The sequence below is a fragment of the Quercus lobata genome, chromosome 6, assembly GCF_001633185.2.
Source record: "Quercus lobata isolate SW786 chromosome 6, ValleyOak3.0 Primary Assembly, whole genome shotgun sequence".
In the NCBI taxonomy this organism is placed as follows: Eukaryota; Viridiplantae; Streptophyta; class Magnoliopsida; order Fagales; family Fagaceae; genus Quercus; species Quercus lobata.
In genome coordinates, this window is record NC_044909.1 from 37399705 (window position 1) to 37413435 (window position 13731).

The 13731-nt window shown below is 36.1% G+C and overlaps 1 protein-coding gene across 2 annotated transcripts; it reads right to left on the reverse strand.

Annotated features, from left to right (window-relative positions):
- Positions 1-588: 588 nt before the first annotated feature.
- On the reverse strand, positions 589-6356 carry LOC115950843 (heat shock 70 kDa protein, mitochondrial-like). 2 transcript variants are annotated; one of them, XM_031068099.1, is made up of 7 exons: positions 6143-6356; positions 5654-5733; positions 5496-5574; positions 4805-5371; positions 4113-4733; positions 1529-3720; positions 589-1236 (listed from the first exon to the last, which is right to left on the reverse strand). In XM_031068099.1, exons 1-6 carry the CDS (start codon positions 6215-6217, stop codon positions 3100-3102), a joined length of 2043 nt encoding a protein of 680 aa, XP_030923959.1. In that variant the 5' UTR covers positions 6218-6356; the 3' UTR covers positions 589-1236; positions 1529-3099. The 2 variants fall into 2 exon arrangements, with proteins under 2 accessions (XP_030923959.1, XP_030923960.1); XM_031068100.1 differs by having other exon boundaries at positions 589-1280; positions 6143-6284.
- Between the last annotated feature and the right edge of the window lie 7375 nt (positions 6357-13731).

Sequence of the window (13731 nt, forward strand, 5' to 3'; positions counted from 1 at the left end):
AATTCAATTTTATGTTTAAAATTTTTTATTTATCTATTTATTTTTCACATATTGGATTAGAAGTTAGATTAAATTATGACAGCATTAATACAAGGTGATTATTAGAAGTTAGATTAATATTATTTTTCACATATTTATGTTTAAGTTAGATTAAATTAGGTACACCAATCACAATTCACAAGGTGATACTTAAACATGTTGTGGATTTAGGTGTAAAGTTGGGTGTGTCTCTAGAATTTACTTTTGCAATATTTCCTTTAGTCTCCGAAGTTTCAATTACTACGTTTTATACCACAAAAAATTGTATTTTTGATCAATTTGGTTACTAAATTGATATAGCACTTAACTCTAGGGCTTATAGCTCTACTTCATAAAACCATGCCAAATGGGCATTACATCTTACAATGTAGCATGCAGATTCAGCAGACGCAAGAAGTTTATAGTAACCTTCACTAACAAAATTATCGCCAAAGCATAGCTATTGTAATCAGTGCATTAGACTCAATGAACATTCGGTCAATAATATAAGAAGCAGGGTCCAGTAAGAAAAATAACAGCAGATCCCCAACAGTCCAGTCTCACCAAAATAGCATTAGTACTTTATATTGTCTTTGTGAAGATAATAGCACAAGCCACTTTCTAGAAGCAACAAAAATGAAGTTGAAATTTATCTACTAGATAATGCAGGGAAAATTTAAGATTGCATTCACAATTGACAATCTTCTCAGTAAAGTCTACCCTAAATTAAGTACAGAATCGCTGAAAAAGGACATTGGAAACTCATGAAAAAAAAAAAAAAAAATACTAAAACTGTATTATCTTATATCATGTGATTTGATTTAAGAACTTCTATTTGTTGACCTTTTCATATTCATCTTCTCGGGCCTTTAGACTTGCTCTCTAATCTTTGCAACAGCCTTATTTGCTGCATCAATCTTTGCCTTGATCTTATCGATATTTTCATTGCAGATTGCTTTCCTCAAATCTGCCATGGCAGCCTCTGTATCTTTTGCAACCTTAGTAGGAATCATGTCCTGGTACTCACCCAAGATTTTTAATGTCAATCAAAGTTTTTCTATCCTGATATCTTTTAGCATGCATTTTAGCCTCTCTAATGTATCTGCATAGGCATCATAAGCACTGACAGCAGACAAGCATCAAAGTTGGGCTGTCTTGGATCTCCTTCAGAAGTTCACTATGACCTTCCATCTCATCATCAATCTGCAATGCTTACCCCTGATGAAATAGAACAGAAAATTCCTTTAAACCCAAACATGTATCTGTATATTCAATTGAACAATTGTTTGTTAAGAAACGTAGCAAAATTAACAAAATTAGAGACTTAAAACGTGAAATTTAATTGCTTGTGTCCACTAATTGGTAAATTTGGTAAAACTCCTCACATTTTTTTTTTTTATAGAAACTAAACTAACCTATAAAATCAGGTTGAAAATATCTTATTTCTTTGCTTTTCCTACAAAAACAAAGCATAATTACAAATATATGAATGATAAAGCCATTGCTCTACCTTATTCAGTTTTCTTCTTAGGGAAATCAATTGCTGCTTCATGGTAGGATCGCCTTCTGCTGATCTGCATCTGCCCGCAAACAGCGTTGATTGTAGAAGCTTTCCCTATACTTTTTCCACTCCTCCCTAGACACCAAATACTTCCTCTATTCATTTGTCCGTGGCTTCTTATTCACATAGACCTCAATAATCTTATCAATGAATTGATTTATAGAGTAACCCTCTTCAACCTCAACCTCTACTTGCTCTTCCACTTGAGCTGTGGCTATGTTACTTGCTTGAATGCATGAACATCATTTTTTTTTTCCTTTTTGCTTTTTCTTAGAGACCCACAAAAATGAACTACAAATAGCAATTAAGAACCACCCATAAAACCCAATATACCAAAAACACTAACAAACTCTTAACCTTTCTTCAGTTGTCCTTAAAACCTTGGAAAGCAATATGTAGCAGTAGTAGTCAATTATTGATTTTTATGCATTATTAAGTTCGGTCAGTAACTTAGACACAAATGTTTATCACAAACGTATACATCTAGCGAAAATTGTAAATGCATTGACAAAGAAAATTTTAAGATATAAACATTAGAACTCCAAAGGGAAAGGGTAATTTTCCTGCTAAACATAGGAACATTGCATGCACTAAAAGGACAAACCAGACATGCACACAAACAGTGTAAGTTCAACATAACAAATTTCCAGTTTAATATATTACCCTGATTTCCACATAATTTTCAAAAATGTACAGTTTCCAACACTATCAGGGTTTGTTTGGTATAGCTTATTTTTCAGCTTTTTGAAAATGGAGTTGTTTGAAATAGTTGTACTTCAAAAAATAATTTACTACACTGATAAAACTGTGAAGCGGCCAAAATGTCCATGCTCATTTTGTAATATTTCCTTTGGTTTGGCCTGTTACAGTTTAGTCTCCGAAGTTTCAATTATCATGTTTATACCCTGAACATTTAAATTTTTGATCAATTTGGTTACTAAATTGATATAACACTCTTAACTCCATGGCTTAAAGCACTACTTCAGACAAGCATGCCAAATGGCCACTAAATCTAACAATGTAGCATGCAGATTAGGAGATACAAAAAGATTCTAGTAACCTTCACTAATAACATTATCGCCAAAACATAATTGTTGCAACCAAACCAATGCATTAGACCTAATGAAACATTCTGTCAACAATATAAGAAGCAGGGTCCAGCAACAAAGTAACAGCAGATCCCAAGCCAAATTTAGGCGCTATAGTATAAGATCTTCTGAACCTATGTTACCATTAGTCCAGTTTCGCCAAGATAGCATGAGTACTTTCTATTGTATTTGTGAAAATAATAGCAGAAGCCACTTCAAGATGCAGCAAAAATGAATTCAAAATTGATTCTAATGGATTCAATTTTAATGCGGGGCCAATTTAAGATTGCATTCACAAATGACAATCTTCTCAATAAATTCTCATGTAAAGTCCACCCTAAATTAACTACAGAACCACTGAAAAAGGATTTTGGAAACTCATGAAAAAAATAATTGTATTATCTTATATCATGTGATCGGATTTAAGAACTTCTATTTATTGACCTCTTCATATTCTTCTTCTGGGGGCTGCTCATCACCCTGATATCCTCCCGAGGACGATCTTCCTGAGCCTTTAGACATGTGCGCTCCAATCTTTGTAACAGCTTTATTTGCAGCATCAACCTTTACCTTGATCTCGTCGATATTTTCATTGGACATTGCTTTCCTCAGATCCACAACGGCAGCCTCTATTTCTGATGCAACCTCAGTAGGAATCTTGTCCCTGTACTCACCCAAGCTTTTTTCGATGCTGTATATGGTTGTGTCAGCACTATTTTTAATATCAATCAAAGTTTTTCTATCCTGATCTCTTTGAGCATGCATCTCAGCCTCCCTGACCATCTTTTCAATCTCAACCTCAGAGAGCCCTCCAGAGGATCGGATTGTAATCTGCTGTTCTTTACCTATTGACTTATCCTTAGCAGAAACCGTAACAATTCCATTTGCATCAATATCAAACATCACCTCAATTTGTGGCATGCCTCTAGGCGCAGGAGGAAGACCAACTAGCTCAAACTCACCCAAAAGCTTGTTGTCAGCTGCCATTTCACGCTCACCTTGGAGAACTTTGATTCCTACCTGAGTTTGATTGTCTGCAGCGGTAGAGAAGACCTGAGACACAAATGCATGAAAATCAAAATTTAAACCTTATCTTCATACAGCTAGGCACAACACAGTGTTCAAGTACACTAGCAAAAACAAAAACTTAAAGAAAATAAGAATTAAAAGCAAAACGTTGATAAGATAACCTCCTTTTCTTAGAATCCAGTCTCCTAAAAATGGCATTGGCATGCCCTGCCAAAGGTTGGGTTAGTCTATGCATTCTAAATACAACTGTCTATCTACTGATTTTACAACATATATGAGTATATATAGTATTCTCATCAAGCAGACAGGTCAAATAATTATGTTACAGTATTAACTTTTTAATTTAAGTCTACTACTTCTCAGTTCTCACCCTGATCCTAGTTTTCTGGAATTTGCATTTTAGTAGATAAACTGACCTGTGACTTCTTGGTAGGGATGGTTGTGTTCCTGTTGATCAACCTCGTAAAGATACCTCCAAGAGTTTCAATGCCAAGTGATAAAGGAGTCACATCCAACAGAAGCAACTCCTTAACATCTCCACGAAGAATACCACCTTGAATTGCAGCTCCCATAGCAACTGCCTCATCAGGATTTACTCCTTTGCTTGGGGGCTTCCCAAAGATTTGTGTAACTATCTCTTGTACCTTGGGAACACGGGTCATCCCTCCCACAAGAAGAACTTCATTCACATCCTTGACTGATATCCCAGCATCCTTTACACAGTTGTTGCATGGATTTTTGGTCCTCTCAATCAAGTGATCCACCAAAGTCTCAAACTTTGATCTGGTCAGTGTGATATTGAAATGTTTAGCACCAGAAGCATCGGCAGTTATAAATGGAAGGTTGATATCAGTCTGACTTGTAGATGAGAGTTCTATCTTAGCCTTTTCAGCTGCTTCCCGAAGCCTCTGCAGTGCCATCTTGTCCTTTGAAAGATCAATCTCGTCAGTTCTCTTAAACTCATTCACCAAGAATTCTAGAAGTGCATTGTCAAAGTCCTCCCCTCCCAAAAAAGTATCTCCATTTGTAGCTTTGACCTGTTAAAAAGACCATTAGCTGACTCATTTACGATGAAGAAACAACAAAGCAAAAATTGAGTGATGCATACCTCAAAGACACCATTTGATATTTCCAGGATTGAAACATCAAAAGTTCCACCTCCAAGATCAAAAACAGCTACAAGGCCTTCTTTGTTGTTTAGCCCATAAGACAGTGCAGCAGCAGTTGGTTCATTAATGATTCTTTGAACGTCTAGACCAGCAATTCGTCCAGCATCCTTTGTTGCTTGCCTCTGTGCATCATTAAAATAAGCTGGAACAGTGATCACAGCTTTAGAAACTGTTTTACCAAGGTATGCCTCAGCAGTTTCTTTCATCTTGGTAAGAACAAATGCCCCTATCTGTTCTGGTGAGTACTGCTTTCCATTGGCTTCAAGCCAAGCATCTCCAGCAGGACCTCTAACAATCTTATAAGGCACCATCTTCATTTCCTTTTGTATTTGAGGGTCATCAAATCGTCTCCCTATGAGACGTTTGGTACCAGAAAATGTGTTGGACGGGTTGGTCACACCCTGACGTTTGGCTGGGGTTCCCACAATCAGCTCCCCTTTCTTGTCAAAGGCAACCACTGATGGTGTGGTTCGAGCACCTTCAGCATTCTCAATAACTTTGGGATTCTTCAGAAAATTTCAGTGAAATAGCCAAAGAAAATTATCATGGAAAATTAACAAAATATTAACAATAAGGAAGGAAATTAATTTTTTTAAATAACCAAAAAAGTTAAAATGAAGATGAACAAACCTTCCCCTCCATAACTGAAACACATGAATTGGTGGTACCCAAGTCAATACCAACAACATCGCTGCCAATGGGCCGAGAGCTGTGTATGGTTTAAAATAAAATCATCAAAGAAGCTTGCATTGGAAACATACAATAAACTGCAGAAAGAAGAGATATACCTAAAGGGTCTTGCCAAGGATGCCCATTTGTTAACAAAAGGAGAGGTAGCAAATGATGTCTTCGCACTGCCACCTATGAACTGTGGGAGTAACAGGGCGCAAAAATATTTTTATGATCAAAATAGTCACATGCATGAGACTAAAGCAAAAGATGGATTAATAAAAATAACATTAGGATATGTAAAACCTTCCACATATTTGAGAAAAAATATAACTCAATTGAATAATGAAACTATGAAGAATGCATTTGCTAACTAAAAAAGAAAATAAATAACAGATTCCAAAATTAAAACATCATCAATAACAAGAAAAAATAACAAGAAATCAACTACAATGACTAATCCGATTACAGTCTATCATCGAATAGATTTCAAGATAGCAACTTTTTAGTTTTCTTCGTTTTCCCAGCAAAAAAAAAAAAAAACAGAGGATCTCCATTCTGTAACAACGACAAAAGGGGGAAAAAAAGAATAAAGGAAGAGAACTTACGGATCTGCAAGCTGCTAAAGAAGAAGTTCGAAGCTTCTGATGCTTTAGAGACCGAAGAAGCACAGAAGTGGCCATAACTGAACAAATGGTTGACTAGAATGTGGGGTTTAAGAATCAGGTTTTAGAGCATGAGAAAGAGAGAGAATCGTATGGTGCTTTTGCAAAGGGTTTTAAAGACAAGGCATAAAAGTTTTCTTGGGCAACACGAATAACGGAAGTACACAGGAGTGAGGCAAAAGTTATTACCATATAAAAATGATGAGGATATTTATTGACCACAAATATTTTTTTTAACCTTAATTGGGGCTATTGAATTTATGGGTGTAATTTCAGCACAATAATCACTTAAAAATTATTTTATGCAAAAAACTAGCTGTCAAATTGTGAATCATATTATATATCGTATATTATTTTATATTGTAAGGTACACAAATATTTAATAAAATTTATATAATATTTTATATATATATATATAAACACATGTATAAAGGGTATATTCATTAGAAATTTTGAACATATTCAACTAATGACTAATTTATTAATCACTTATGTAATAATATTTAACAAGCTAACTAAATAAATCAAACTAGCATGTGTTTATAACATACACATTCAAATTAATTAAACTTAAAAGTAATGTGTCTTTGTATTAAAACCCCTTTCCCATTTTCTCTCTCCCTTGTGTGTGTATGTTTGTTTCTAAAAAAAAAAAGTGATAATACATTACAAATCACCCACAATAATAATTTCTTTTCATCATCTTCTCTAATCAACTCCATCTCAAGTCGATGTTATCATCATGTTTATCATTTTGCAAGCTTATCTATTCATTGAAATTTTCTTCTTCATCATCAATATTTAATATCGCTTCTTGTTCTTTTATTTTAATAATTAAAAAAAAAAATTCTTCTTGGCATTCTAATTTCTTAGACTTATAAGAATAATGACAAAAATAAAAAATAATTATATTCTCAATTAATAATTTATTCATAGTATAGAAAATAAATTTGTAAATATGAAAGTGAAGTATAAATGTGTATCCCAAATTTTGTAGGAGAAAAAGGGGAAAAAAATTATGGACATGTTATTTTATTAGGCTAAATTAAGTAATCTAATAATTCTGTGTTAAAAACAAGTCTAATAACTTGTTAGATTCAAATAAAAGTACAAATTTTTTTATTAAAAAAAAAATATTCATTTTAAGCATATGTCTATGTATCGTACGATGCATACGATTTTACACGATACGCACACTATATCGTACAAATCATGAGCATTTCTGATACACCCTTATGATATGTAACTTTTTACACACGATACGATACGTATCGTGTATCATATGATACTGATAACTATTTAGGTATCAATTGGAATTTGAACCGATAATTGGCTCAATGAACCAAACACCTTTAAAGTCTTATCTCAACCAAATACACTGCCAACACAAGCAAATGTTTGTGCTCTCATTGATCCTCTAACATGTGAATGGCAGGCTAAGCTAGTGAAGCAAATTTTTATTCCAATCGATGCTTAAGCTATTCTTAAATTACCCTTCAGTGCTCACTTGCTAGTAGATATATTATCATATTGAGCTACAAGGTGAATGTGGATGGGACGGTTTTTGCTTAGTCTCGACAGGTGAGTGTAGGTGTGGAAATTTGAGATCATGAGGGCAGAGTTACGGCTACTTTAAATAGAAGATTTCATCAACCGTTGGGGCCACTGGAGATTGAAGTGAAAGCCATGGAGGTATGAGTGTCTTTTGCTTGGGATGTTGGTCTAAAAGATGTGGTCTTTGAATGTGATTCTAAGATAGTAGCTAATACTCTTTTGGGATAATACACACCAACTGTGATTGTCTTAAACATTCTAGCCAGGGTAGCTCTGAAGCTCCTAGATTTCCTATTAATAAAAGTCTCCCATGTAAAGCGTCAAGGCAACATACCAGCTTATATTTTGGCAAAATATGTGAATGATATAAATAATAGTGATAATTATGTAATGTGAATAGAGGAAAATCTGTTACTAATTGAGTCAACTATTACTCATGATGTGCTGAATTTATTTTCATCTTAATAAAGTTACAAGATGAATGTGGATGGGACGGTTTTTGCTTAGTCTCGACAGGCAAGTGTAGGTATGGTTATTTGAGATCATGAGGGTAGAGTTACGGCTACTTTAAGTAGAAGATTTCATTAACCGTTGGGGCTGCTAGAGATTGAAGCAAAAGCCATAGAGATATGAGTGTCTTTTGCTTGGGATATTGGTCTAAAAGATGTGGTCTTTGAATGTGATTCTAAGATAGTAGCTGGTACTCTTTTGGGATAATACACACCACCTGTGATTGTCTCATACATTCTAGCTAGGGTAGCTCTGAAGTTCCTCGATTTCCAATCAATAAAAGTCTCACATGTAAAGCGTCAAGGCAACATACCAGCTCAAATTTTGGCGAAATATGTGAATGATATAGATAATAGTGATAATTATGTAATGTGAATAGAGGAAAATCCACCACTGATTAAGTCAGCTATTACTCATGATGTACTAAATTTATCTTCGTCTTAATAAAGTTACAAGTTTTTCATATAAAAAAAAAAACTAAAAAGTATTAGGTATCATGGACATTTATGAATATTAAATATAAATGTACTTTGAAGGGTTATTGGAGGTGTAATAGAATACGAAATCACAGTATCTTTTTTTAGTGGTTGTTGAGAACTTCGAGGTAAAGAATTTTTATTTTTAGACTTCGAAATTTGTGTATTGTTATTTGTACAAAAAGAAAAATATGCCCTCTGCAGGCTTATGATTGTGTTAAAAATTGTTTTTTTTTTTTTGGTTTTTTTTTTATAAAAAAAAATCCAACTTAAAATACTAACAATCAATTAAAATTATTCTGGTTATGTAATGTATTATAAACCTAATTTAAAACACTAATATTATTATTTTCATGTGTGTTTTAATAAGTATTACTGTTTACTCAAAAAAAAAAACTCAAAACATCCACACACATATATATAATTAATAACCTAAAACAAAAGTTTAAAGAAATGTGAAATTATTGTGTATTCTCAGAGTATCATAAATGCGTACTCCTTCCTCTCACATGAATGGTGGGTCTCACTAATTAAATTCATGGTGAGACTCACTATTCATGTGAGATGGGGAAATACTCATTTATAATACTTTGAGAGTACCTAATAATTTTTCTAGAGAAATTATGTCATGTCTATTACTTCCTAACTTACAACACAATTTCTATCATGTATGATGGCAAACACGACTTGCTTGTAGAATTTATTGGAGCACGTGTACGATATAATTTTGTATTTATCAATACTCATGCAAGGTTTTGAAATTCGGACCGTTCATTGAACCGTAAAAGGGAGAGGTTCAAGGTTTTTGAGGTCGAACCGTGATGACGTCATAATTAATTTAATAATTATTTAAAATATAAATAATTATATTAAATTAGTAAAAATATTTAAAAATTAACTAAAATAGTGCAATTAAATATAGAGATCTATTCCTATCAAATATATATATATATATATAGAGAGAGAGAGAGAGAGATCTATTATTCCTTTATAGAAACAAAGAAATTTATCTTTCAAATGTATTTTCTATATCATAATTCATAACTTTAAGAAATATTAAATCCTAGTATTTTTTACGTTTGACTAGTAACTCATGGATTGTTGATTTAGCTTAAACGAATTACAATTTGCATTTAACATATGCTTGAATTTTCCAAGATTAGTTATTATTTGTAATATTTCTTTCACTATAAAATTAAATCCCGCACAAGGCAGGTTTAACACTAGTCAAACTCCCTCAAGTCAGACGTTAGTCTTCTTCTTCTCACATAAACCAGTCTTTAGGATGGAGAGAGAAAGACTGAAGCGCTCGGAAGAAGAAGAAGATGCCTTAGCTCGCAGCACAAAAAAGTTCAAGGAAAGCCATAGTTTTCAAGAGACGAATGAGAAAGGAAAGGGGATTAAAATAGGGAGTTACAAGGATAAGCTGGTGGGTGCAATGCCTGGTGCATTTGCACAAGCGTTTGGTCTTAAAAGCGCAATGCAAGAGGATTTGGAGTCTAACATTGAAGAGGAAAGTGACCAAGACGGTAGCCTTAGAATTGGATTTTCCAGAGAAGAGAAGGTTCAAATGAGAACACCTTGGCAAAAAGCTCTCATCATCAAAACCTTTGGGAGGAGAATGGCGTTTTCATTCCTCGTTGAGAGAGTGAGAAAGATGTGGAATCCGTGTGGAGGTATGGACTGCATAGACTTGGGGTATGATTATTTCCTAGTGAAATTCGAGTTAGATGAAGATGTAGATACTATCCTCATGGGGGGTCCTTGGTTCATTGGTCAGCAGTTTATTGCTATTAGACAATGGGAACCGGAGTTTAAGGCTTCCACAGCAACTCTTTCTTCAGTAGCAGTTTGGATTAGGCTACCAGAGTTGCCCATTGAATATTATGAGCCTAATGCACTCCTTAAGATCGGGAAAGCTATTGGACCGGTCCTGAGGATTGACTCTCATACAGCTAATGGGGAAAAGGGCAGATTTGCTAGATTGTGTATCCAAGTTAACTTGGATAAACCGTTGGTTAGGAAACTTTACCTCGGCAAGCTAGAGCAATGAGTGCTCTATGAAGGGATAAACACCCTCTGTTTCTCGTGTGGAAGGATTGGCCACAAGGTTGAATCATGTCCGTACATAAGAGAGCAGCCCAAGGAGAAGAGTATGGGTAGAAGTGGTGAAGAAACAGGGGAGCAAAAGGATGACCAAGCGGGCATGCAAAGTGCTCAAGAAGCAGAAGGGTTGAAGAAAAAGGAAGATGTGCAGCAGGAATATAGAGAATGGATGGTTGTTAACAGAAGGAAAGGGAATAATAGAGCTAGATCAGTGCAACGGGTCCAGACGGTAAGTCATACGGCGGATGTGCAGATGACGCAATCTTCCATAGCCATCACTGCCGAGCCTAGCGTAGCAAGCATGAGTAGAAGAGATGGGAAAAGGAAATCCCTGCACACGCAACCTGTCGTGTCACAGAGAGAGATGGCTACGTCCAATCATAGTCAGCTAAAAAGTGGCAAGGGAGCAAAAAATAAGGGAATAAGTTCCAGAACTAACCAGAAGGCAACGAAATCAATTGGTTTACAACCAAAAGAAGTGGGCCAGAGCAGCAAGAGTGGGCTTTTTGTTTTTGGGTCTAATTTAGAGCAAGGCCTGTTTTGTTTTTCTGGCTCTTTGAACCCAAAAGTGACCCATTTAGAGAGTAGCAGTCCAACGGGAAAGGAGAATACAGCAACTAAACAATACAGCAGCGGTGATGGAAGGCAAGGAGAAGTGGGGGATTCTCTACAAAGGAAAGATCATACCGGTGAGCGACTCAACCATTCGGTAGACCCAACAGAGGTGTGGGGCTGGTTCGAAACAGAGCTGATGGTGGCATGGAAGAACATTTTTCCTCTAACGGAGAGGAGCAAGCAGCTGGGTTACTTGCCTTTGAAAGACGAGGCGTGGATCACAACGCCGAACCCATGGTGGAGGTTTTTGACGGATCGGCCTCCAGTACCAAGCATTCCGATGACAAACTCAGGGCCATCAGCAACAAGATCCGAAATGCAGAACTCGGAAAAATATCTATCGGAAGCAGAAGCGATGTTGACGGAGACAGTGATTTCAGAAATGAAGAAATTGATCAACTTCCCGGTAGAATGCTCGTTGATGGGCAGCCTTCACAGGGTGAAAATGATCCAGTTTGCCGAGCCCAGATTAAGCGGAACGATTGTAGTCAAGGTAACACAAGGGGACTTGGGAATAATCATGCACTCAGTGACTCTAATCAAGGGGATTTGGGAGTCGAGGAAAGAGATGTTGGAGGTATGGAGATTGAGAAACACTGATGTTTCTCCTTCTCTAGCTCACGAGGATGTTGTCTCTACTCATTATAAAATGATGAACATTCTGATTTGGAACTGTAAGGGTGCTATGAAACCTCAATTCAGGAAGACGGTCATGGATTTGGTGGAATGGCATGCTCCAATCCTTATGGTGATCACTGAAACCAGGATGAGTGGTGCTAGAGCAGATGAGATCATTGAATCCCTTCCTTTTGATGGACATGCAGTGGCTGACACCATTAGATTTGCTGGAGGAATATGGTTGCTGTGGCGCTCAGACTTGGTGAATGTGGATGTCCTGGCAGCAACAGAGCAAGAGATCCATGCTTTGATACGGGTAAGGTCTCAAACTCTATGCTGGTTAATTAGTGCAATTTATGCCAGTCCTCGTTTTGAAGAAAGATGCATTGTTTGAAATAATCTTAGGATGTTAGCTAACATGCATGATTTACCTTGGGCCCTTATGGGGGACTTTAATGAAGTTTTGTCTGAGGATGAGAAATATGGGGGGAATCCAATCTGCCAGAGAAGGGTTAGGGCCATTAAGGAATGTATGGATGATTGTAGGATGATGGACCTGGGGTTTTCAGGCCCAAAATATACTTGGACTAATAAGAGGGAATTGGGTAATTTGATACAGTGTAGACTTGATAGATGTTGGGTTAATCCGGGTTGCAAGGAATTATATCCGGAAGCTAACGTCACCCACTTAGCCAGGATAAATTCAGATCATTGTCCTCTTCTGCTTAGTTTGAATCCTTTTTTAGGGTCCACTGCTAACAGACCTTTTAGATTTCAGTCAATTTGGCTAAGCCACAGTGACTTCCCGACTGTTGTGAGGGATGCTTGGGCTGGTAGGGAAGAGAATTTAGCTGAGGCAATCTCTAGCTTCTCGACCAAAGCTCAAAGATGGAACAGAGAAGTGTTTGGGAATGTTTTTGCTAGAAAAAGGAAAATTTTGGCCAGGTTATTAGGTACCCAAAAAGCCTTAGCTACCTGTCCAAATGGTTTTTTGATTAATTTACAAGATCATTTGACTGAAGAATATAACTCTATCAGCCAGCTAGAAGAGGAGCTGTGGGCTTTGAAATCCAGAATTAATTGGATTATTTTGGGGGAGAGGAATACTTCGTATTTTCATATTTCCACGCTTTGCAGAAGAAGCAAGAATACAATTACCAGTATACAAAATAATGAGGGTGAATGGTGTCACAATATTTAGGAAGTGAAGGAAATTTTTAATACTAGTTTTAAGAAGCTGTATACATCCGAACAAGTGTTTTGTCCTATTGCCCCCCAATGGAGATCGGATTGGTGTGCCAAGCTTAGCCATGAAGATGCTGTTAGTATGGAGAATATTCCCTCGGATGGGGAAATTTGGAATGCTCTCAAAACAATGAAGCCCTACAAAGCTCCTGGTGTTGACGGGCTTCATGTGGGTTTTTTCCAGAGGTTCTGGTTAGTAGTGGGGGAATCAGTTAAAAAGGAAATCAAAGAAGTGTTTAGGAAGCAAAAAGTTCCGGAGTATCTTAACCAGACCTTAATTGTTTTGATTCCTAAACAATCTGGTCCAGAAACTGTTAATCAATATAGGCCCATAAGCCTTTGCAACACAATATACAAGGTTATTGCAAAAATTATTGTTTTGAGGATTTGTCACTTGCTACCATCCTT

Excerpts from the sequence above, each read along its gene's own strand:
- LOC115950843 (XM_031068099.1), bottom strand. The coding sequence starts at position 6,217 with ATGGCCACTTCTGTGCTTCTTCGGTCTCTAAAGCATCAGAAGCTTCGA. Across the intron at positions 5,734-6,142 it reads CTTTAGCAGCTTGCAGATCC|TTCATAGGTGGCAGTGCGAA; the intron begins GTAAGTTCTCTT and ends TTACTCCCACAG. Across the intron at positions 5,575-5,653 it reads TCCTTGGCAAGACCCTTTAG|CTCTCGGCCCATTGGCAGCG; the intron begins GTATATCTCTTC and ends AACCATACACAG.